The sequence below is a fragment of the Taurulus bubalis genome, assembly GCF_910589615.1.
Source record: "Taurulus bubalis genome assembly, chromosome: 4".
Taxonomy (NCBI): Eukaryota; Metazoa; Chordata; class Actinopteri; order Perciformes; family Cottidae; genus Taurulus; species Taurulus bubalis.
The window spans coordinates 29428948-29451929 of record NC_136592.1 but is presented as its reverse complement, the minus strand read 5'-3'; the positions used below and the strand labels follow the sequence as shown (position 1 = coordinate 29451929).

The following is a 22982-nucleotide window of genomic DNA, read 5'->3' as shown; positions in this document are numbered from 1 at the left end:
TTTGTAATGTTGGTTGGACAAGAGATTTGAAGAGGTCAGCTTGGGCTTTCTATTACTGTTTTCTGCTATTTCATAATATTAACTAATCAATATAATCTAGAACATAATTTACAGATCAACTGATAAATAACATAATTGTTAGTCACAGCTCTAAATTGGTGTTCACTTTATCCCATTAGACCTGGATGTAGCATCCCAATAGATTCAAAGGCTTATGAAGTAGCATCATTATACAAATAGATGTTAAGGCCGGCCTAAAGAGTTTTACTAGTTATACTTATAAAATGGATCTTGCCTTGTCGTCCTGTCCTTCGCAGCTTCTTACAGCATTCAGTTAATTGTTGATGTAAACCCTTGTAATACACGTTCATATCTGAACTGTTACATAGACATATTATGTATTGTGCTCAATATAGTAATAATGATAATCACCATTTAGAGCGTAATTTGGTAGATGAGAGTTCAAAATGATAAAAGAAATCAAAACACGACAATCATATCACAGGAGCAACTGACTATTGGCCCAAAGTAACGTTAATAACACGTAACAATACGCGACTAACTAATAACGTTATGAATATAATTTGATATCTGTGTTCACATTAATGAGTAGCTATAACGTTACCGCTTACAATCACAAACCGGATGTTTCTTGAGATAAGTTACTCATTTTCAGTGAGGTTTGTTTCTAACGTTAATGAGTGTGTGACGAAGGCTAAGCTAACTCGCTAGCTAACATTAGCTTTAGCTCGGTCGTTTTTGTCGTTGCTCGCGCTATCAGCAACATTTACCCGTCAAATATGAAAACAAAACCGATGATCTACAAACTAGTGGCTTTCCATACCGATTACAGTGCTCCCGTGTCTCTGTCCAGACTGTTTTCGTTACAGCTCACGTTATATCGTTGTAACAGCAACAACACTGTTCAGCGTTGCTTCGGTGTTTCAAACGAGGACCGCGAGACAGTTTAGAGAAAGCTAATTGGAGGAGCCAGAAACCGGAAACCGTAGATGGACGTCACATCGCGACTTCCGGAATTGTTCCTGTTTTGATTACAGCAACGTTGAAAGGTTGAAAATGGGTAGCTAGCAGCGGAATTATTGTTAATATAGTCCGTTTTCTTCACATATTTACCAGCTAGAGAAATACCAGCCAACTTTAAATTGCCTGGCTCATGGTTATCTACACGTGGCGACATGGACAACCGTTGTTATTGTTGTGCATCAAAGTTCAGTCTGTTCAAGAAGGAGGTAAGACCTTCCTGGCTTATACTAATAGCATAGCATATTCATATGTATTCATAGTTATACATCTTAAACATAGTAAGGAAAGTAAACTGTGTGATTTACGTTGCAATACCCTCACAGCTGGGCTGTAAGAGCTGCGGCCGCTCCTTCTGCTCCAGTTGTTTGACTTTCAGTGCTGTGGTGCCTCGCAGTGGCAACACACAGCAGAAGGTCTGTAAGCAGTGTCATGGGAATCTGACAAGGTAAAGGTCAAACCGTGCAATATGATATAAATTAGTCAAAGTGAACGCTGTTGCTCATTTACATTTCTTCACTTTTAGTGGAGAATCTCCAAACAATGCTGGAAAATGGTCTCCTCCTGAAAATTACAAAAAGTTGGTATATGATCAAATTTAGAAAGAAATTATACTTTGTCAACAACAGTTTCTTGATATTTAAACATTCATGTTTCTTCCATAGACGGGTTGCTGCACTTGAGGCCAAACAGCAGGGACAGTCGACACAGCCTCCAGCACAAGGAGGCAGTAGAAACAGTAAAGCAGGCCATCTACCAACCAGAGGCCTGTGTAAAGAAGATCAGGCTATTGCTGAAAGACTTCAAAAGCTGAAGGAGGATGCTGCACCAAGTAATGAAAATTAGATTTTAAGTAGCTACCATTTTGCTTGAATCTGACACACGGTGATAATTATATATTTTGCCTTTGCATAAGCTGTTGTAAGCTTTTTACATTTTCTACAGAGTCCATCCCCTCTGAGAAAGACCTAGAGTCTCGCCTTGCGGCTTTGAAAACTCCCAGCCGGCCAGTGCCTTCTTTAGGAGAAATGGAGGACCGCCTGGCAGTTCTACGGGGTCAGACTCCATCATCTCAAGCTCCTACACCTGTGAGCTAAACCTCTTCCCACTTGCTATTACAATCTTGGGCCTTACAGTTTGGCTCAAGGACAGCTTAACTTACTTAATGCTATTTAGAGGGACTTGCATGCTGAATAGTTTTCGATGATTGCTTACCAGTTTGTGCTTGCTCATCTGTGCAGGTGCACCAGCCCCCAGATAACAGGACTCAGACTGAACAAGCCAATGATCTGATTACTCAGATGTCCGAGGAAGTTACCATAGATGATCAGCAATCAAATCCTGAATGCAGTAATTATTCATCTCATCGTTCTCTCCTGTTTTCAATTAATAAATAATGATGCTGTCATTTAATATATTTCTGCAGTCATTATAATTATATCACAACTACATTCTGACAACAAAAGCTGACTTCAGCTACAAATATGCTCAGACCTATTGATCCCTCTGCAGGTGTAGATGGCCGTATGAATGATCTAAACAAGGGGGAGGGGGGAACATTGGATGAGAATTTGGAGGAGAACCAGGAGGGAGACAAGAAGCTGGAGGCTGAGAAGGCTCGAGTCATGGAGGAGGCCATGGAGGAGCTGAGGAAGGAGCGCCATTCCCAGGATCAGATCCTGGACATGGCCAAGAGGATGGCGCAGCTGAAGGGGCAGGACCCAGACAAAGGTACGTAACACACAAATATCATGTTGTACCACTTTCTTAACCTTATTGGTGATCCTTAATTTCACATCGGAATGTCAAGATCTGCAAATGTAAACATTGTGGCTATGACAGAAGAGTGTTTGTCATTATTGTATTTGTCATACCACTTCTAGTTACTATGGAGGACTTTCAGCATCCTGACAGTGAGGAGGAGACTGAGGAAGAAGCTGTGAAGAGAGTGTTAAAACAGGTCTGGGGCTTAAGGCAAATTGTATACTGTAATGTAGATTTTATTACATTTGACCTGATAACGTGTTACTATGAGTGCATGTCATTGACCTGGATCAGTTTTGTTGGCCACAAGGGGCTGCTATTTTGCCATTTTGAGAATTTGTAATGAGAATTTGAGGACATGTTTTGAATTTCTGATTTTTTTTTTGTTCCAGCTCTCCGAAGAAGCTGCACTGGATGGCGCAAGTGGCTACAACATACCTTTAGAACACAGTGGGCCAAAGAACACAGAAATGAAAAAACAGTCAAAGAAACCGGTACTAAGCAAATGGCAAAATACAAATTCATAACATTTTCAAGTTGTTAGAGAGAATAACATTTAATCCCTTGTTGATCTGATGTCTCTTTTGCAGACCCAGGCTCCAGGACCCAAGAGTAGGATTTCAACCGCTGCTGTTGCACATCAGCCATCAGACAGTGATGAGGAGGAGCTTCCATGGTGCTGCATCTGTAACCATGATGCCACTATTCGCTGTCACACCTGTGATGGAGATTTATACTGCAACCGCTGCTTCAGGTAGCTTAACAGACATTTATTTTAAGAAGAGCATTAGAAATTCTGGTTTTGGCCTCATAGTAAAATGTTGCATGGAAATCTTTGCTCTGATGCCCAAGAAAGACAGCAAGGATTTGGAATGCATACAATGACCCAGATAGATTCTAGCCAGTCTGTTGCCATACTGTTGAGCAGCATGGACATAAAGTATTTATTGTGATGAATTATCAATCCACTCTCCATGATCTCCCCAGGGAAGGCCATGATAAATATGACAGGAAGGAGCATCGCACCACTAACTACACGGCGCCAAAGAAGAAGAGGAAGACTTGATAGTGAGATGTGCTATTGGTGTTTGCCTTATCAGGCTCTGGTCAGTCATCACTGTTAGACTTGTGCTTTAGACTTAAGTGACCTATTATTGTATAATAAAACAGTATCTTAGAAGATTCAAACATATCTAAACAGTACAGATTTAAACAGTATCTTAGAAGATTTAATCATTTTAACCTGATCTTGTCTTATCCAATCTGCCCAAAGTGGCTTTAATCATGTGTCTGCGTAGAGCCCAGAAAAAGCAGCATCTTCTTTCTGTAATTGCTAACAGGGATCTAAATGAACTGAACCAATAAAAACAAGGGGTAACATTTCTGGCTAAGCAAAGCCTACAAATAGAAGTACACTTTAATCTAATGCAATATGTATAATATGAAGAAAAAGAAACCTCCTATTTCATGCTGTTATGGCATTTTAGCAAAACTGCACAGCTTCTGCATACAAAATGTTTTAAACTGTTTAAACAAAAATAAGCTTTAAGTGTTTTCTTTCATCACTTGTTCTACTGCCCAAAGGCTCATCTTAGAGACGCACTTTGCATTTGATAAAAAACACAGCACACACAGAAAGCAGCCACATCACAAGCTCATCTGGTATGATGTACAATCCCAGACTACTGTCATCTCTGGACTGATTAAGTACAGAGGAGTCGGTGTAAAAGGATTACTGAGGGCTTTGTTTTCTTTTGGCAGTCACTCATGTAATCTATGTTTAGCTGCAAGTGTGACATGATTGTTGCCTTTCTTGTCCTTATGTGCAATTCCATTATGAAGGATACGAATGTGTCAGGGGCTATGTCACACATTTTTGGGGTTATATTTTGAACCCTGAATCCCTGATATCATCACTTGCGGTCTTACACTATACAGTAGACGTCCTCCGTGTCAGAGAAGCGAGAGCGGATGTGGGGGCAAACCAAGCAAATTAGTGTAATGCAGTCCTCAGCCGAAAGACCCTCTGTGTATGACAGAGACATGGCCGGAGTGCAGTTTCATCAGACTGCATTACTGTCAAGCTAACGGAGGAGAAACCATAATTACACTTTCCTCTGGGGCTTTGCTCCATTAAGGTTTGCATGGAGGCCGTTACTGTGTTTGGCTTGTCTGGCCATGTCATACACGCACTACAGACAGGAAATGGAGGAGGATAATGGATGCATACTTAATGTACCTTCCTGCTGCCGATTTCACTGTGTTTACTCCTAGATTTGACATGTCAACGTCTCTTTTGTTTCCATCCCTCTGTTGAAAGATTTATGCTGGAAAACGGAAGTTTATATTCTGGGAATGACATGCTGAAAGCAGTTACAGTTAAGTCTCCGTTGTCTCTGGGCAGTTGGACATAATCGTTATTTAAAGGCAAATAAGTGTTTTAAATCCGCAATAAAGGCCAACCATGGGAACAGTTTAATTTGTATTCTAAATTTATGGGTGTAACGGACATGTCAATATTTATTTGTATGTGTGGAATGAATAATACCTGATGATACCACAATGTGGGTCGCTCACTTTGTTGAGAATCCGATGTTACCCTTTTGATCAACAGCCGTATCTTGAAAATGTTCCATTTTATTTTGACATACAACACTGTTATCAGAACAAAAATATTTATGTACATAAATAGGCAACCAAAAATGTACAGTCTTACACAAAAAAGCAGTCCGTCTGAGTAATAGTACAACTTTTATCACATGTTTGCATTAATGGTATGTGCTATGGGAGACCAAATGTTGTAGCAGTCGGTCAATTAAAGTGAAATAATAATACAAAAAATCCATTCAAAAGCCGACTGCCCTGGTGTTAAGAGTGATGCTGACCCGAGAGGGGGTGCAGAGGGCAGGAAGAGTCCCACTCACATGTTACACCTAATGCATGGGAGATAAGAGGCTCCACATTGTCTCATTTCTTTATTTGACCTATTTATTTCTTCAAGGGACCTGACATTTTGCGTAGACCCTTTATCCTGTAGAGCAGCGCGTTGATAAAATCCTAAAGGGAAGATGGAGTAACTGTTACAGACTAGAAACTGCAACACAAGCAAGCAATACATGTTTTGTTAAATAGCTGAAATCTTTATATGCTTGCGTCTTTGTCTCACCTCTTTTGGCTTTCCGCATTCCTGCAACAGCTCCTAACAAAGAAAAGAAAACAAGCACATATAGGCTCACTAACAACATTGGACATTATTTTTTCAGTGCAAACATTGCAACACTGTGTTCCAGCAAGGGACAAGTGCTTGTTAAACTATTAGCCCACATTGCAAATAGTTAGGTATGGTGTTGAAATGTTCAAACTCTTTGGACTTAATGTTGGATTCCTGGGACTCGGATTGTCCTCTGTTTGACGAACTGCGGTTCCGGGTACCAGTTCCATGAAGCAATAAATGAATGCGAAGAGTGACTAAACATGTCATTGTTTTTACGTTAATTTGCACAATCTTACCTGCAGGCGTGTTCTCTGACCCTCATCTGTCAACTCCAGGAGCTCATCTATGTCAATCTCTAACTCTGGAATCTCTTCCTCCTGTGAAAGCAGTGAGAAACAAATGTTGAAGGCAGTATTCCTCTGTCACTATATTGCCCACACTTGTATTTCTGCATGCTACAAACGCTCTTGCCAACACTAAATGAAGTGGGCCTCTTGCCATCCTTTTACTGGAGGTGGTAAGACTAACACACCTCTGAGCAGAGTCATTCAGAAGGAAAAGAAAGTGTAAGATGTGATGCAACATGGCAAGGATTTCATTGAAGCACATTACTGTATACGTTGTTGTATTGTCTGGTTTCAAGAGTTGCCCCCTTATATTTATAGGTAGATGATCACCCAAGTTAGTGTCGGCTGTATTGTTTTAATAAGAATAAACACTTTTCTTCCATAATCATTTCTCATAACAATGATAGGATGGATGATGTGATGCACACAAAAGCAACGCTGAAGAGCACTGAGGCATGATGGCAAAAAGGCTCCAGGGGGCTATACTTGCAATATGACATTATGGATGGTTTACCCAGCCAGCATTTATCTCAGCCGTTACTGAGACATTATTTCCAGTTTAAATGTTCTCCAAAGAATATATTCATTTCAGATAGGTTGTCCGACATTGTGAGTTTAAATACCAACCGAAGGGCAGACTAATATATGAACTTGAGGTCTAACTAAATCCAAAAAAAAAAAAGTGAGCCTTAACTAAACAATGGTTGGCAGCACATTGAAAGATTAATGCCAACCTCATGTAAAGTTAGCAAAAAAAGACAAAGGGCACAGCGTCGTTAGTTATAAAAAAAGCAATATAGCAAAGTAATCAAATGATCACAAGCGCTTATCCTCACCTTTTAGCTACATGTTCAGAGGAAAAGAACAGTGCTCACTGGAGGAATCCTTAACACTTATCTAGAGTCAGCAGGTGAACACTCAATTTTGACAAGTGGAGCCTCTTTTTAAGAGGAATATTTTCCGGTTGGTGAGTTTTCCTGGCTGGTGAGGATGGGGCTCGTCCAGCTTTCTGGATGAGGAGAGAGCTAATCAATGTGGAAATGCTGAGTGGTGAAGTAGATGGGCCCACCTTCAGAATCCCCTGTGCCCCACTCTAATTGATACAAGCTGCCAGTGTGGACCCTGTGAGATTCTGCTGATGTCGGCACGACACGTCTGGATGTTTTGTCCATGTTGTACATTTCTGTTTGTTTTTTTACTTTGCTTTACCAGTTTTACTGTGTTAGGCTGGGCATGTAAATTAATTAATGTAAATAATTATTTTGATTATTGCCTTGTTCTCCTTACCTTCTTTCTTTTGGAAAATGTTTTGGTTGATAACCAAATTCGCTATAATAGATTGATTTTATAAGTACTTATTTGCACTGAACAAGAATGAATAATATATTCCCATTAATTGCTTTAAATGACGTGATGAATGTACAGTACATATAACGTATATATAATTCTGAACTAGTCCTTTTTTAGCTTACACCCCCGCAGTCTGCTTGTGACTGCAGGACCATGCAGAGCACCACTGAATACCATGAGAGGAACATTCATCATGAAGAAATATGATGACTCTTCTACTAACTTTTCAGCATTTATATTGTAGGCAGTCACAGTTTTTCATCTTCATCGTAGGAGGAAAATAGCATTTTAATAAGGCCTCTGGGTAGAAGTCTCTCAGCAGCACTTCTTGAAGTTTAAAAGCAATGGACTGAAGCTAAAGTAAATGTTGGCACTAATGTTAGAATTCATGAACATCGAAGTGGTTCCTCTGGGATTGCAGTTTTAAAATGCATTCTGGATAAGCAGTTGGATTTTGTGGAGATAAGATGCCCTCCGCTAGAATTTATGATTCGGAATCAGGGATGTTTCATCATCATCATGAGGTGACCTGGTTTTTCGTATCATGACTTCTTTTATTTGGAACTCACATTTCAGTAAGTGATCATATCAATGTTTGTATCCATTTTTTAAACATGTTTTATTTATTATATTTCAACAGTAACTTGTATGTCTTTGTCTATTGGATTTGATCATTTTGTTAGGGTAGTGCTGTAAATATACATGATATTTACTAAAATTGCCCAAAGGATAACGATACTGATCAGTCAGCCCATGCAACACGTTCAACCAGAGATTTCTGAACTAGTAAGACTGTGATGGCATTGAGTATTGATAATCATGGCATGGCCTCCAGAGATAGTTCCCAATGATTTTAGTGACCCTCTGACCCATCAGCTAGGGAAATCCTCAGGTCAAAACTGGCTGACCTTTGCAAGTCATATTGGAAACCGGACTGAAAGCCAGAATAGCCGTTTAAGGACATACTAAATATTCACGGATGATGAGGACCATGAGTACCCAACACCAGGTCAAAGGTTAAGTTAGGTGCAATGTCCAGTCCAACATCTATTGAGCAGGTTATCCCAATAATACTCAGAAGATGAATATCCTCTTCACTCTATCACTTCCAGCTGGCCGCATTTCCACTTAGCACATATCATATTTTAAATTATAATAAAATGATTATCAGGAAGACAACTGAAAATGCTCACACTCTACATAGGCTAAGCTAAACAGCTGGATGTAGCTTCATATTCAACGAACAGAGTCTATAATGTTCCCATAAAATTCTGATAAAAGTGAGTTCTCAAAATATTGAACTATTCAAACTATTCCCTTGAAGGTTGAAGACAGCAAGTGTCATGTAGTTTTCTAACAGATTATATTAGTTGACCTATGGCGTTGGAAAATACTCCAACAAAACATCCGTGGTTCCATTACACACACATGTGTTCGGTATGATAACGTGAAGGAAACCATGCCCAGGAAATGTAGCTGTTTGGATGTTAACTTATCAGACCCTTTCCGTCCAGAGGCACGGGCCGCACACAGATCAAAATCCCCAGGAACTTCACAGACTGAGTGATGTCACAGTTTAAAGAGGGAAAACAGAGGGTAACGATACAAATCCGGTTGTTCAGTTATATACTAAAAGAGCAGGCCAATTTCTAATTAAGACTCAAAACTTAAAACATGATCTTAGTTTACAATACATTCATTCATTTTGTTGTCAATAGAAATGTATTTTACTGTCCTGCGGTCTATAAATGTATATAAAATGGACATTCAGTGAAAAGTCCTGATAGTTAAGTGTCATAGGCACAAACATTGCTCAACTTTTTCAACTCTAAGTGAGACCAGTTTGTCCCACCTCTTTTTGAGTTTATTATTTCTCAAAAGGTGTGAAGTGTGCAACAAAAGCGGCCACTCCAGACCGAGGCAGCACTTTTATGAATTAGAGATGCGGCTAAATAATTCAGGTGGTGACACAGGGGACTGATGGTAAATGCTTCCACGCGGAAGACTCGGAGAAGCAACAGAGTTACCTTCCCTTGAGCCCATGCAAAATTCATGACACTCGCCAGTGAACATGGACGAGCCACGACTGATTCCAGACAAGTGGCTTATGCAAATATCCAGTCTATCTCACTAGAGAGCAAAGCATCCCTGTTCGTATAGCGAGGATGTAGACTATAATTGGGAAAGTTGAATAGAAGAGGAACTTCTCTTACATCCAATTCAAGATGTCAACCACTATCATGATTGCATCAAAGGCATTTGTATCTTTCATCATCTCATCAGTCATACTGAGATCCAATCATTCCGCTGAGTATGGCACGTGCACATCCGTTGTCTGCGCTGTGAATTAATCCTGATATTAGATTATGTTACAACCAGAACATGAAAGCCAATTACTGCAAACGTGAAATAATAAAAGTCTGTTTCTGAGACAAGACCAAAAGTACACAAAGAAAAACTTCAAACCTGTTTTCACATGTCCTGGTTTCAATTAATGTAATGTATTCAACCCTCTGCTTTACAATCATATTATCATATATTACCACAGGGAAGAACGCTTGGAATAAAGCTCATGAAGTAGGTATTGGGATGAGAAATAGTGTTGCACAATATTAAATATGCCTATAGCAGTCAGCTGCAGCTAAAGTGTATTAAAATGTGCCCAGCCAGGCTTAACCTTTATAATCTACTGGTCTAGGATAATTGTCTGTCACATAGATTTTCTGTGTACTTCCATGTCAGCCAGCCAGTCATATGGATGTGGATGCAGTCTCACATACTGCAGCATTCATATATGCCATATGCAAAACCCCCTGGCAGTGTAAGGGGACACCAGACAGAGAGGTGGCTACAGATGTCTGCAGCCAAGGGGTCTCTGGTGGTTCAAGAATTAAACAAGTTAGTCTCTGTCGTCTCCGGCATGAAACGAAGGCGGTGTTGTCATCAGATCTGCACCGTCATGAGGAAGCTCATGCTCCTTAATAGACACCCCTAATTCCACGGTGCCATGCGGCCTCATGTGGGCGAGGAGACATCTGTTGCCATGGTTTCCCCTCAGAGGATGCCAAGCAAATCAATATGGAGCCTCTGACATAATTGGATTGCATCCCACCGTACAGGAGCAGTTATGAAGGTTGGGATGCGAGCGAGAGAGAGAGAGAGAGAGAGAGAGAGAGAGAGAGAGATATAAATGATGCCCCGATATAATCCCCTGCACATATTAAACACCATCTATGCAATGGGGCCATTAATTAGTCCCACTACTGAAATAATGAGCACACATTTCCACATAAAATCTGTTAATTCTACATAACACATGCAGACTTGCAAATCTTAAATACTTTTGGAGAAAAAAAAAAGTTTCTTCAATGTCCAATCACTGTGATAAAATAATCATCAATTATATAAACGCAATATATGTAGTTTCTATCGTGTATATATTTGAAGTGCATTTCAAAATAAAAATACCCTTTCATTTTTCATGCTTTCTTCCGGCACTTTATTATTACATTATCACAGAGTTATTATATTGTTGTTGTGCTTTTGCTCTGTTGATCCCTAATATTGTTTACTTCTGATGTTACTGATCCTTGAATCTAATCAACTTCACACTGTGGAAAAAGCCACTTCATCTAAACCGTGTTTAAAGTGATCTCTGTGTTTTCTAATGACTTAAATCTGACATCATATCTTATTGCTATAGTAAACCACCGCAGAGCTGATACTGCAGTCAGATTCATGACACATGAGGGCTTGAGTGCCAAAATTGCAGCTATAAAGCAAAGCGACTTTCCCTCCACTCATCTTTTTGGTCGCTGTAATCTCTCCTACATGACGAATAGTCCCCCACAGGCCCCAATGAGCGGCTCAGTGCCACCCTTGCTCCTTTCCCTCACCTCATCCTTAGGCACCCAACACGATGTGCATCTGAATGTGTGTGTGTGTGTGTGTGTGTGTGTGTGTGTGTGTGTGTGTGCATCTGAGTGTGTGTGTGTGTGTGTGTGTGTGTGTGTGAGCAAGCCCTACCCTACCTCACAGTCAAACAGCAGGTGCAGCTGCCCGTCGATCCACTCCTCGATGTCCAGCCTCCTCTGCAGGTCCTTGCGGTTGTATTTGACTGTCAGTTTGCCCAGCTTGCGGTGCGCCGGCACCTCTGTTTTGTCCGTTGCCTGGAACATCACCCTGGACTGGGTGCTGGGATCTGACGCCATGGCTGCCACGGCCTCAGGGGAACCGTGGAAACACACCGAGCTCACACACACACACACACACACACACACACAGATACAGACCCACAGGCTCGGACACGTTCGCTTTGCACACCCTGCTCTCTGTGTTGCGGTTCCCACGCGTATCTCCTATTATCTTGTTGAGTGTTCGTGCTCTCCCTCTCTGTAAAGCTGGCTCTGGCTCTCTGTCTGTCCTCTCTCTCTCTCTCTCTCTCTCTCTCTCTCTCTCTCTCTCTCTCTCTGAGGCTCACTGTCTTGCTCTCCTTCCCTCCTCCTCTTGCAACACCCACTAGCTGCACTATCAGGAGGATGGTAATGAGATATGCTTTTGTGCGTGTGTGAGAGTATGTGCACGCATTTGAGTGTGTGCACATGCACTTTGTATGGTGGGTGTTTGCTTTTTACTCTCTTTCTCAGCGAGAGAGCACAGTTCAATTGCAGCAATAAAATCTGGAGAAAGGGTGAGAGGGCATCCACAACAATCAAGTTAGGCGTGTCACTCTGGCTGATATGTTGCATGTGTTACTGACATCACAATATATAGAAATAGTTGTGTTCTTTTATCTCTGATTCTATGATTTGTAGATACATCTATCATCAGAAACATCTATGTACCAACACACATCTCCTAACACTCAGTAAGAGTATTCAAAGTATTTGTCTCCCCACAAAGTCAAAAGGGTTTGGTTATTGGCTCTTGTGTTTGCAAACACTTCCAACAAAGGCTGGGTCCCCCTGACAGGTGAGCCAGGGTTCCTCTAGTGTGATAGCTGTCTTGCCCTTTATAACAGGCATTATCAGGTGTACGTTTAATAAGCCTTGAAGTCAAATTGGCATCCTCGGTTACGCACCCATAAATAATGGATGAGTAGGAAAGCACTATGTATGGTTGTCTAGAAGGCAAATGTAAAAAGAAAAGTCCTGAAACCATCATTGTTTGTGAAGTCAAATACCAGCAGCAGCACATACCCACGGTCAAAAATTCATAGTTGTACCTTCAGGTGCCAAATTATTAGCGGTGAGACCATGGAGACAATGGGCTGTAGAGTTTCCACAGATCCTATTACGATATGAATAATGGGGTTCAGTTTTTTTGTTTTGGCAGGGACTATCAATCAGCCGTACCTGCGCGTGTTCATCCACTGATGCACCGTCTGTTACAAACACTGAATTATTGAGTGCTTCTAGAAGCTCACCTTTCCAGATAAGCAAATTCATTCATCTCGTCTTATGCTGCTTGGCTCTGTACGGCCGGGTTGTCTAAAAAAAAATAAAAAGGGGGACATACACTGAGAGACCTGTGTCAGGTCTTCTCACTCTGTACCTGGACAGGTGGAGCTTTCTATGTGGGAGAGATGTGAATGAGCTTGACCTTTTCTCTTTTATGATGTAAGATCTCATTGACAGGGTGCTAACATTAAAAAAATAAATGTTAATAAATTGTCCTGCGGCTGACTGAATATGCCTGGAATTATGTTTGAGTCAAAATTCTGAAACCAATTCAGCTGCATTTCATAATTTTGGCAACCATTTCCTGCTTCCTGCAGTCTAAAGGATTGACTTCATGACTCATCACATACCGTAATTGGATGACTCAATGCATGAATCATCAGTTCAACTACCATTGCTAAAAGGCGATTGGGGGTCAGTGCTAGTGTACATCATAAGTCGTGTTAGTGAGTATACTGTATATGAGACATCTGTCAAAAAGCATGTTTTACAATGTTTTGAGAAAACAACATTTTGAAGTGTTCACCCTCAGCTGCTTCCTCAACTGTAGACGGGATCATACTGCCACCTTCTGGATTAAAAAGAACTTTTTTACAAGACTCACTTTCTGACCACTGGACATATTTGTTTGTGTAACGCAGCTCATATGAAAACCAGGTTGTATGCTTGTTTACCTTATTGATGGTTTATGCTGTGATTGTATTTCATTTCACAAATAGAATCATTTATATTATTTTTACACATTAAAAATAAATAATCAATTTATTTACACTTAATTTTGCCTTTTTAATTCAGTATATACACTATGTGGTCATTATCTATAGTGGGTAAAATATTCAATTTTCCTCCAGTAGCTGTATGACGGCTGGTTGTGTCATACATTGTACTAATTCCTTAGGACTTTAAAGGATTACTTTTTCATGGGGGAATTCCATTATGACAAAAGACAACTCAGAATTGCTCTAGTAGTAAATTACCTTCAGTCCACTCCCTAAAAAGATGAAACATAACCCAGTGTTTGGGGTACACAAATAAAACGTTTGTATCTGATAAACCAATAACAATACGGACAAAATAAAAAGGTTATCAATAATTTAAATAACACAAAACCAGGGTCCTCGAGTGCTTTAAGAAATGTAAGTTTGTACCAGAGAAGGGGTGGAAAGCATATACGGCCTATACATATACATATTCTGTCGAAAAGGAAGTGGTGTGTGAAAGCTGTTCCCCTTTCATAAAAGGCCATCTCCCCCAGTTGTAAGTTACTCCGTGTGTTAACAGTGGCGCTTCATATTTACATTCACAAAGCGCTGTCCTTGCTGTGTTTTATTTGGAGGCCCCGTCAGGGAACAGCCAGAAGGGAGTGGCATCTCAGGAGTGGAATTTCACTTCCTGTATCTCTCAGGTGATTCACCTGGGCAATGTCGTCGATCGCTCAGGGCTTCTTGTCGACATCAAACGTGTGAGTTCCAGAGTCGGACAGGATCACATCTGCCCGGACAGCGTTTGGGGACGTTTTGAACCATTGTGTGGATAAGTAAGGAGCTGAAGGTTGATTTGAGGAAAGACGCACAGTGTTTTGACCCTTTGCGGCCTAAACACTCATAGGAAAAAAAACAGACAAGTGGTCTTTGTATACGCTACTGTCGTATAAAAAAAAAAGGGGGGATCTCTGGATTTTAACTTTAGTGGAAATCTTCCCAGGACATAAACAATGAATTCACTCGTCAGAGGACAATGGGGCGCGTGTGCGCTCCTGCTCCTGGTGCTGCTAGACTCCACCTGTGGCCAGGAGACTGGTGAGATATGCTTAGCCCGATTCAAAAAAGGTCGGGACAACTTTGTCCTCGACGCAGACGAGTCTGTGAAAGACGGAGCGACGTTCATTTCGTCGCCGAAGTTGGACCGATACAAGGACTGTGTGAGCGCCTGCTGCAAGGAGCCGCATTGTAATGTCGCATTCATGGAGCGAGGAGCCGAGGAGGGCACGGTCAAGTCCTGCTTCCTCTTCGATTGTCTGTATAAGAAGCAATACGCCTGCCGCTTCGTCAGGAAGACGGGATACGTCAACTACATCCTGGACTCGGTTTATGACAGCTACCTCGAGCTGGATGTTCCCGAAAGTAAGACGACAACTCTTGAAACGCATTCTAATTATTGAAGCTGTGTTTTTCTTTCTTTCTTCTAAAAAATATCCATGTCAAGATAAATGTTACAGTTTGGGGCCCTTGCATAATGAAAGGGAGCATACAGTGTGTTGAAAATAGTCATTATGTCCTGCATTCTTCCTTTTGAGCTTACATCTACAAAATAACTACCTGTAATGTGTAAGTTGACCTTCTACAGGTTCTATAGGTCTTATTTACTCAGGGAAATTAAATCAAGGGCTCAAATAATTTCTTCAAAACGTTTTTCTAAGTTTGTCATGTGTATATGTGAGGCCACAGGCTCATGGCAGAAACCCTCAATATACATGTGCACACACGCCAGATCATTATGGCCCCTATACAGATTCCGGTTTCCTCTGTAAGTCCAGGTGTGACTCCAATGTCTCATGTCTAATGTATGCACCTTCCGCCTAGAAAAAATCCTCGTTTGTGTAAACATTCCTGGCAAATAAACGGTTTCTGATTTGGATCTGTCGTTGTTGCTCACCTGTCCCATGGTCCCTATCCAGATGACGTTGACCGTCCCCCAGTGGCATTTGGAGGCCAGGACCGTGTGGTCCAGCCTCAGGATACCGTGACATTGAACGGCATAGGGAGCAAAGATGACCAGGCGATCGTGTCTTACCAGTGGCAAATGCTCACCAGTTATCCGTATGCTGTCATTGAGGTGAGTAAACGCACCGTAACGCAAACCTGATCTCCTAAATCCTTTGTAAGAGTGTGACATCCTCTTGAACTGTTCAGTGTGTCTGATATTCCTTTTTAAATGTCCACTGTAATGTTATTTATTTGTGCCTGTCACTAAATTGAAAGTCAACATTAGTGGATAATAAGAAAACCCTGTCTGTCCATGGCGTCTAGAAAACCAGTTTTAAGGACCAGATTATGGTGTCCAATCTGACATCTGGGGTGTACAAGTTCCAGCTCAAAGTCACAGATGCCATCGGCCAGTCAGACTCTACCAAGGTCACCGTGCTGGTCCTGACTCCGGAGCAGTCTGAGCGTGAGTATCTAGACCGAGCTCAGCACGATCTGAACACATTCATTCATTCAGGACATCTGTTTTAATCACGTTTTCTTAGAATGCATGTGCCAAAATTTGCATTATATTAGTATCCCACTCCACTGCAAGCCTTGGTTTATAAATCACATCTAATATCAGAATAGTCTGCCTTTTTAGCTTTCATAGTTTCTATAATATATACTCACATGGGGTAAAGTTTCATCAGTAAACATGAGTCATGTGTCCACTGTATTTGTTCCCCCGTCTTTTGGCGTACTCTGCGTCACCTGCATTGTATTCAATGTTGGAACAAGGTGCGTGCATTTTTTAATATACATTGTAAAATTCCATAAACCTTTTGATATTTTAGTCAAATTATTGATATACTGATTTTTTTCTTCTTCTTTTTAACACAATCAAAAAATCTTACGTTTGGGAAGAGGTTGTGACTGGTGTTATATCATTGCTGATGTTGTTTCTTTGGTAGTTTTAGGAGTTAGTGTTTTTCAAAGGAACTCAATCCATTGTTTGTTCCTGGTAGTTGCTGATCAGACATGTCATGGCACGCTCACCTAATTCCTGTGGAAACGAATGACGAAACAGCGTGATGTTGTGAGAAGATTAGACCAGATTAGTCTCTTTTTAGGGGGAAAACTGAAACTGAACCACACCAATATGGAACAAAGCCATCTATGTTTTGGAAAGGCATTTTGGTGAAAGCCATCTCTTTTTGTCATCCGTGTCGCTTCCCTTTAAACACCACGTAGAAGGCTGCGGTGAAGCTCTCTTGGCACATTTAGTGTCTCCCGAAAACGGAAGTGAGTAGTGCAGTTGGCTTTTACTGCTCTCCTGGTATCATCCCACTCTCTCCACCCCCAACTCAATGAAACCTGTCTGTCTGGTTTGAGCTTGGGTGAAACAACATTTCAGACACCACTGTGTAATCCTTCGCTGTGTTTATTACAAGATTTCTCATTCTAAACGTGTGGCTGTTTATTTGCAGCTTGTTGGTTGATTGACTGAAGGACAAGAAAACCTTTTCAACCTTTCCGTGGCTCAGCTACTGATTAACAGCTTGTGTCCTGAATAGTGTGAGGAATGTGCTCCTGTGGAATATGCATGGCAGAGACTACATGTAAATGCTGCCACATTTACACCACAATACTGAATGAATGGTTCGACTAGAAACTAACCCCATTCATGAATGACAGTCAGACAAGATGACTTGAGAACTTGGTCATGAAGGTGTACCTAACAGTTCCTGTTTTCATTCTGCAGTCAGCATGTAATGTCTTTAAATGACTGTGGTGTTCATGAGCAGTCTAGTCATACATAGAATATGTATTTTAGACCACAGACTATTTGCATCGCCTTCTCTAACCTCTGTCTGTGGAAACAAAGCAACTATTTTTCTGCACTTCTCTATCAAAGACAGCTGCATGTGTAATTATGTGTGTGTCTGCAAATGAGACAGACACCAAAAGTAGGAAGTGGTGTCGACTATGAGACCATTACAAGTGTTACACTGTAATGCGTCTCACGTAGTCATCATAAACAATACATCAGTATTCTCCAGCCTTTGGGGTAATTACTGTGCTGAAGTACATAAGACAGCTTTGATAATTTCTAACTATATTTTGCCATCAGCTAGCCCACTGACGCGTAGTTGTTGCTCCGCTAACCAAACCATGTATGAAACATCACAGTGTGTGGAGGGGAATTAAATCATTAACTCAGTGGTGGACTTTTTACTTTGTCATGTGACCATTGTGAATCAAACCTAATCCTTTATTTTGTGTGCCGCCAGACCACTGTATGTCTCCGATGAAGATCGGGCCGTGCCGCGGCGCCTTCCCTCGCTGGCATTACAATGCTGCCTCAGAGAAGTGTGAGGAGTTCACGTTTGGGGGCTGCAGGGAGAATCTCAACAACTATCTCAGCAAGGACGAGTGCACCAACGCCTGCTACGGCTCAGGTATCTGTGCCATGAGCTTTTATACTTGACTTACCTCCGGTTTTGCGGTTTTTTTTTTCACACCAATGACATTAGATATGAAGGAAAGGGAGTGGCCAGTGAAACATTAGCTGGAATGGCAAAAATAAATGACCAGGAAAAGTTTGACATTGTGCAATGAGCCTGGCTCTTTCCAAAGGCAACAAGATCTCTCTAATGAACGTGGTTCAATCTGAACAAAGCAGCACCTCTTCACTATGCCAGTAGCTTCCTTGAGTCTTCATTTCATTTTATCTAAGTGATTGGATTTTAATCAAATTTTGTTTTTCTTTCAGAAAAAAATGGTAAATCAGGCAGAGGTTTGCCAATTCCTGAGCCTCACGGTAGGTGAACTCTGCCATGTATTTTACCTTCTGACACAATTTTCCTCTACTCCCATTTATCAGTTGATATTACAAAGGTGACAATTACCGCTGTGTTTGTGTGCCACAGTAGAAAAATGCGGTGCCGCGTGTACAAAGGAGGAATTCACCTGTGCAAACGACTGCTGTTTGCCTCGGGGTCTGGAGTGTGACTTGATTCCACAGTGTAGCGACGGCTCCGATGAGCAGAAATGCAATGAATGTGAGCAGTGACTATGCAAACTAGGCTTCATTTCCATACAGGCTCATGGAAATATAAACCAGCAATGATAAACAAATTAAATGAAAGAAAGGTCTCCATAAAAGACATGCTAACTTGAGTTATGTCCTGTCTGTTTATTAGTGGATGAGAATTTTCGGCTTCTGCTGCAGATTCCAGTGAATGAACAAAAAGGTTATTTTTTTCTTTTTTTGTTGTTTCCAAATCTTTGGGCATGAGGGTTTTTGTCACTTAGGATTTGTTGTTATTTTATACCTTTGCCATCTGTTAATACTCTACCTACAATCTCACCTGTCCTGCCCTTTTGTTGTTGTTCACAGTGCGCTGCACAGAGCTTCCTGACACTGGAAACTGCAGGGACAGTCTAACCAAGTGGTACTACGATCCCCTCCAAGAGAGCTGCTTCCGCTTCAACTACGGTGGCTGCCAAGGAAATGAGAACAGATTTGACTCTAAGGAGACCTGTCTTAGATTTTGCCGTGACGTAACAGGTGGGTTGTTCCTAACATTAAGATTTCACTGATAAATGCATGCGGGTAAATTAACATCCTTTTTGTACAATTTAAGATATACATCGTGTAAGCACATGAAGATCGCATAATTTACTCAAATACAAATGAAAACTGAGAATTTTTTAATTTATCAGAAAGTTTTGCTACTATAGTTAATACTCAAAACTGAAAGAAACTACTACAACATTTTAAAATGTGTTTATAATTACTCTTTTTTTCTTTTCTTTTTGCTGATGTTACTTTAAAGAGATGATATGGCAAAGCTGCCTGAATTTTCCTATTGCATATTTTCTTGTTGTTTTTAACTGTGCACTGTAAATTCGACAATGTTTTGGATTATAATGCAACATTGCTGGAGTACTCTTTGACAAGAGAGGCAGCGTTGTGTTCACGGCTTGTTTCTGCTGCCCTCAGGTGGCCAACAATGTTACTGACTGTATTATTTCCCCTCATAGCAGACTCCAGATTTCTGTTTATTAAGAAACTTTTTTTCAGGTTTTGTTTGTCATCTACAACATAAGAAGTCAAATCCATATCCTGTCTTTTTTCTTTATTTCAGAAAAGGATGTGTTTGCAAGAGAGAAGGGATTTCAAAACAGAATTGCTGAAAGCCACACGGGTATGTTTTCCTTTATTGTTTCATTCTAGATTAAATAGGAAGCTCTAATAATACTTGCCTAATAAAAAAATAAATGCAGCCCCATCAGCTTTTACTTCCTTTTTCTTGCTATTCAGTAATATTGTCAACGCTGCAGTCTCCTCTAGTGCACTTCTCCAGTTTCTGAGAGCACAATTTATTTCCATGTGGTGTTCTTAAATGCCTTTTTTAAAATGTGTTTTAATGTATTTAACAGGTATTATCGCTATAGCGGCCCTCCTGGGTGTGGCTATCTTCGTCTTACTGTGCCTCCTGGTGTACTGCCTCATGAAAGGCAGGAAGAAGTCTTCACAGCACCACCGTGTGCCCGTCAACACGGTCCCAGTCAACCTGGAGGACAGAGAGCGCCTGGTCTACAACAGCACCACCAAGCCCATCTGATCCTTCAGTCCTCACCTTTGACCCCCATCGCGGTTGTGAATTATACTGGTTGCTGGACACAGTTGTTGTACTCTGAAACAATGTCCATTGACTGAGTTTGAATGCAGAAGGGGATATGTTTTTATTTTGTCTTTTTTATGGGTGATGTACATAGAAGGCAGAATGTCTTCAGTGATGATGAAATGTGATGTTATATTTTGACTTTTAGCTTGATTTTTTAAATGCAGTGGCCTGTTAAAATGAATTGTTGGATATCAGTTTGTACTCAGGTTAACAGTGAAGGAGTGTCTTTAGTTTGGATGTAGATTGCCACTGGATATCATAGAATCAGGTTAAATTCCTAAATATGTTCTACTTTGTTGTATTTGCTTCCGTTTTAAACAATCTGATTGTTCTTAGTGAACAGCTCTTTTTGAAATAAAGTCAGATCCTGAATTGTCACTAGGTCCACATTGGTCCGTTACTTTTAAGTAAGAGTTTAGATTCCTGTGCGTCCCTTTAAGAGCTCTGGGAATCTTTGTCTATGTAATGTTATATGGAGATCCCTTAAACTTCCCCAAATCCTGTCCCGCCAGCTTCTTCACCGGTTTAGAAACCACTGTTACATTGGGTTACACATACATGCATAATGTTGTACATAATCTTAGAATTTTAAGAAAGTCATATTTTACTTGAGTTTTTTTGTCTGATTTTTCAGACATGTTTTTAGAACAAGCATAATGCTGACACCAAATAATGCTTTATAATTCCTTTAAAAAGCCTCCTACCTGTGTTATTGTACAAATAAATGATAAATGTTTCTGTGACTTTAGCAGTATCATATTGTTCATACTAAATAAATATATTCAATCAAAATATACTCAGAGTGTTTTTGTCTGTAACACAGGTTCTATTCAAGCCCATCATAGGTCCTATAATACTGGTTGTATTTTTAACTTTTCAGATGAAGCTCTTACAGAATATTGTATTGTACATAACATTACTGTCCTTTAGATGTATACTCCAGAGACATTGCTCTTTATTACCAACAGGTGGCGACATTTTATTATATATTTAACTCGGCAGCACTGTGCAGCTAAATCAGTTTAATATGGGCTCCACAAACTTTATTTATTTTATTTTGAAATCCACGTCTTTATTGTAATCATTAGTATAGAGCAGCTTTAAGGAAATAAAGCTGCACATTCGTATGACTACTGGAGCGAGTTCATTCTATAAGACTGTAGCCTATAAATGACAACAAGAGCTGCATTTTCACATTGTGTTGACTCTTTCAGTGAAGTCGTCCAGCATATTGCTTTCTTCACAGCCTGCACGGGGCAGAGAGGGGGATGTGCAAAGCAAACGCGCCCCTCTCTATTTAATCATCCACACATAAATTAGCACCCACCCAATTGATTCACTGAATCCATCCTTTGTGAGCCCCCCCGTCAACTGACCTGACCGTCATAAATGTAATTGGCAGAGTTACAATTTGTGATGTCCTTTCACAAGCCTGTCATTGGATTGGAAACATATTCTCCCACGAGTGGAGGTCAAGAAACCTTAAAGGGGAAACATTCTGTTTAAAACATTTTAAAACTGTCTCATACCGAACAAAATCACCAAACTATGCGGGCCAGATGTTAAGATGTGGGAATACCTCTGACACTCACCAAACAGACACTGGCCTGTCAAAAACAGGCGGTCCTTTGTTCCATTCAAGAACTCCTCGTAAATTACAGACTCTTAAAACAGGTTACGTTTCATTGATAGTTTTCTCGCTCATCTTAAAACAAGCCTTCCCAAAAATAAGTGTATACATAATCAGGACTGTATAGTATGTGCGAAGTGTTTAATTTCTGCACTTTTGTTTATTCTCTTAACCACAACAAAAATAACAACAAAATGCATCCACGTTTTTCAGTGACCGGTATTTTTAATTCACATGCAGCAATAACATACTTTAGTTTTCACCATTTGCATTTGAGAACATCCAGAACCAGGGGGTATTCTCATCCTTGTCCGGTGTTGGACGTTTACTACCAGTTGCGATATTTCCGACAGATCCTGAACGCAGCATCAGTTCTTGGCCGTTCTTCAAAGATGCAGCAGTGTTTGGTGGAGGGCGCAGTACAAGCGGGTGACCTGCGCTGGGACGTGTGCGTCTGAGCGGATTTTAACATGTGAGAATAAAACAACAACTGTCAGAGAAACTTCAAGATCTACGCCAAGGATTTGCAGAGAAACGTTTTTTTTTTTTTTTTTCGAGGACAATAGTCGTCGGGAGGAAAAGAAGTTGGCGAATCAGGTACGTGAACTGCTTTTGAACAACTTTGACCAAAATCTTCGCAAACTCAACGTTAGCTATGACGCCAGTTAAGCTACACGTGACAATACATACATGTGACCTTCTGTTTTTATTCTGTCGATATTGATTGTGTGTTTTTATGGGCTGGACATTGGGTTGGCGTTGTCCGGCGCGTGTTGATCTGTTCGTTAGAAATAGA

The 22982-nt window shown here is 40.7% G+C and overlaps 3 protein-coding genes across 3 annotated transcripts; 2 read left to right on the top strand and 1 right to left on the bottom strand.

Annotated features, from left to right (window-relative positions):
- The first annotated feature begins 1129 nt into the window (after positions 1-1129).
- zfyve19 (zinc finger, FYVE domain containing 19) lies at positions 1130-3920 on the top strand. Its single transcript, XM_079216967.1, has 11 exons — positions 1130-1250; positions 1368-1489; positions 1568-1621; positions 1707-1873; positions 1987-2129; positions 2283-2391; positions 2554-2772; positions 2925-3001; positions 3198-3299; positions 3396-3559; positions 3793-3920. Exons 1-11 carry the CDS (start codon positions 1197-1199, stop codon positions 3869-3871), a joined length of 1290 nt encoding a protein of 429 aa, XP_079073093.1. The 5' UTR covers positions 1130-1196; the 3' UTR covers positions 3872-3920.
- Positions 3921-4012: 92 nt separating this feature from the next.
- Positions 4013-12090, bottom strand: ppp1r14d (protein phosphatase 1 regulatory inhibitor subunit 14D). Its single transcript, XM_079216969.1, has 4 exons — positions 11748-12090; positions 6316-6396; positions 5972-6004; positions 4013-5862 (listed from the first exon to the last, which is right to left on the bottom strand). Exons 1-4 carry the CDS (start codon positions 11925-11927, stop codon positions 5794-5796), a joined length of 363 nt encoding a protein of 120 aa, XP_079073095.1. The 5' UTR covers positions 11928-12090; the 3' UTR covers positions 4013-5793.
- A 2646-nt stretch (positions 12091-14736) lies between these two features.
- Positions 14737-21350, top strand: spint1a (serine peptidase inhibitor, Kunitz type 1 a). The gene is made up of 10 exons (XM_079216965.1): positions 14737-15298; positions 15853-16010; positions 16205-16346; positions 18154-18321; positions 18636-18683; positions 18793-18924; positions 19066-19116; positions 19263-19433; positions 20014-20073; positions 20309-21350. The coding sequence occupies exons 1-10, from the start codon at positions 14890-14892 to the stop codon at positions 20491-20493; spliced, it is 1524 nt and encodes a 507-aa protein (XP_079073091.1). The 5' UTR covers positions 14737-14889; the 3' UTR covers positions 20494-21350.
- Positions 21351-22982: the final 1632 nt, after the last annotated feature.

Bases quoted from the DNA above. Each gene is read 5' to 3' on its own strand.
- zfyve19 (XM_079216967.1), top strand. From the start codon at position 1,197: ATGGACAACCGTTGTTATTGTTGTGCATCAAAGTTCAGTCTGTTCAAG. The intron at 2,392-2,553 runs GTAATTATTCAT...ATCCCTCTGCAG, and splicing joins GCAATCAAATCCTGAATGCA to GTGTAGATGGCCGTATGAAT. The intron at 3,560-3,792 runs GTAGCTTAACAG...TGATCTCCCCAG, and splicing joins TACTGCAACCGCTGCTTCAG to GGAAGGCCATGATAAATATG.
- ppp1r14d (XM_079216969.1), bottom strand. From the start codon at position 11,927: ATGGCGTCAGATCCCAGCACCCAGTCCAGGGTGATGTTCCAGGCAACG. The intron at 6,397-11,747 runs GTAGGGTAGGGC...CTGCTTTCACAG, and splicing joins ACCTGCTGTTTGACTGTGAG to GAGGAAGAGATTCCAGAGTT. The intron at 6,005-6,315 runs GTAAGATTGTGC...TTTCTTTGTTAG, and splicing joins GTCAGAGAACACGCCTGCAG to GAGCTGTTGCAGGAATGCGG.
- spint1a (XM_079216965.1), top strand. From the start codon at position 14,890: ATGAATTCACTCGTCAGAGGACAATGGGGCGCGTGTGCGCTCCTGCTC. The intron at 16,347-18,153 runs GTGAGTATCTAG...GTGTGCCGCCAG, and splicing joins GACTCCGGAGCAGTCTGAGC to ACCACTGTATGTCTCCGATG. The intron at 18,322-18,635 runs GTATCTGTGCCA...TTTTTCTTTCAG, and splicing joins CAACGCCTGCTACGGCTCAG to AAAAAAATGGTAAATCAGGC.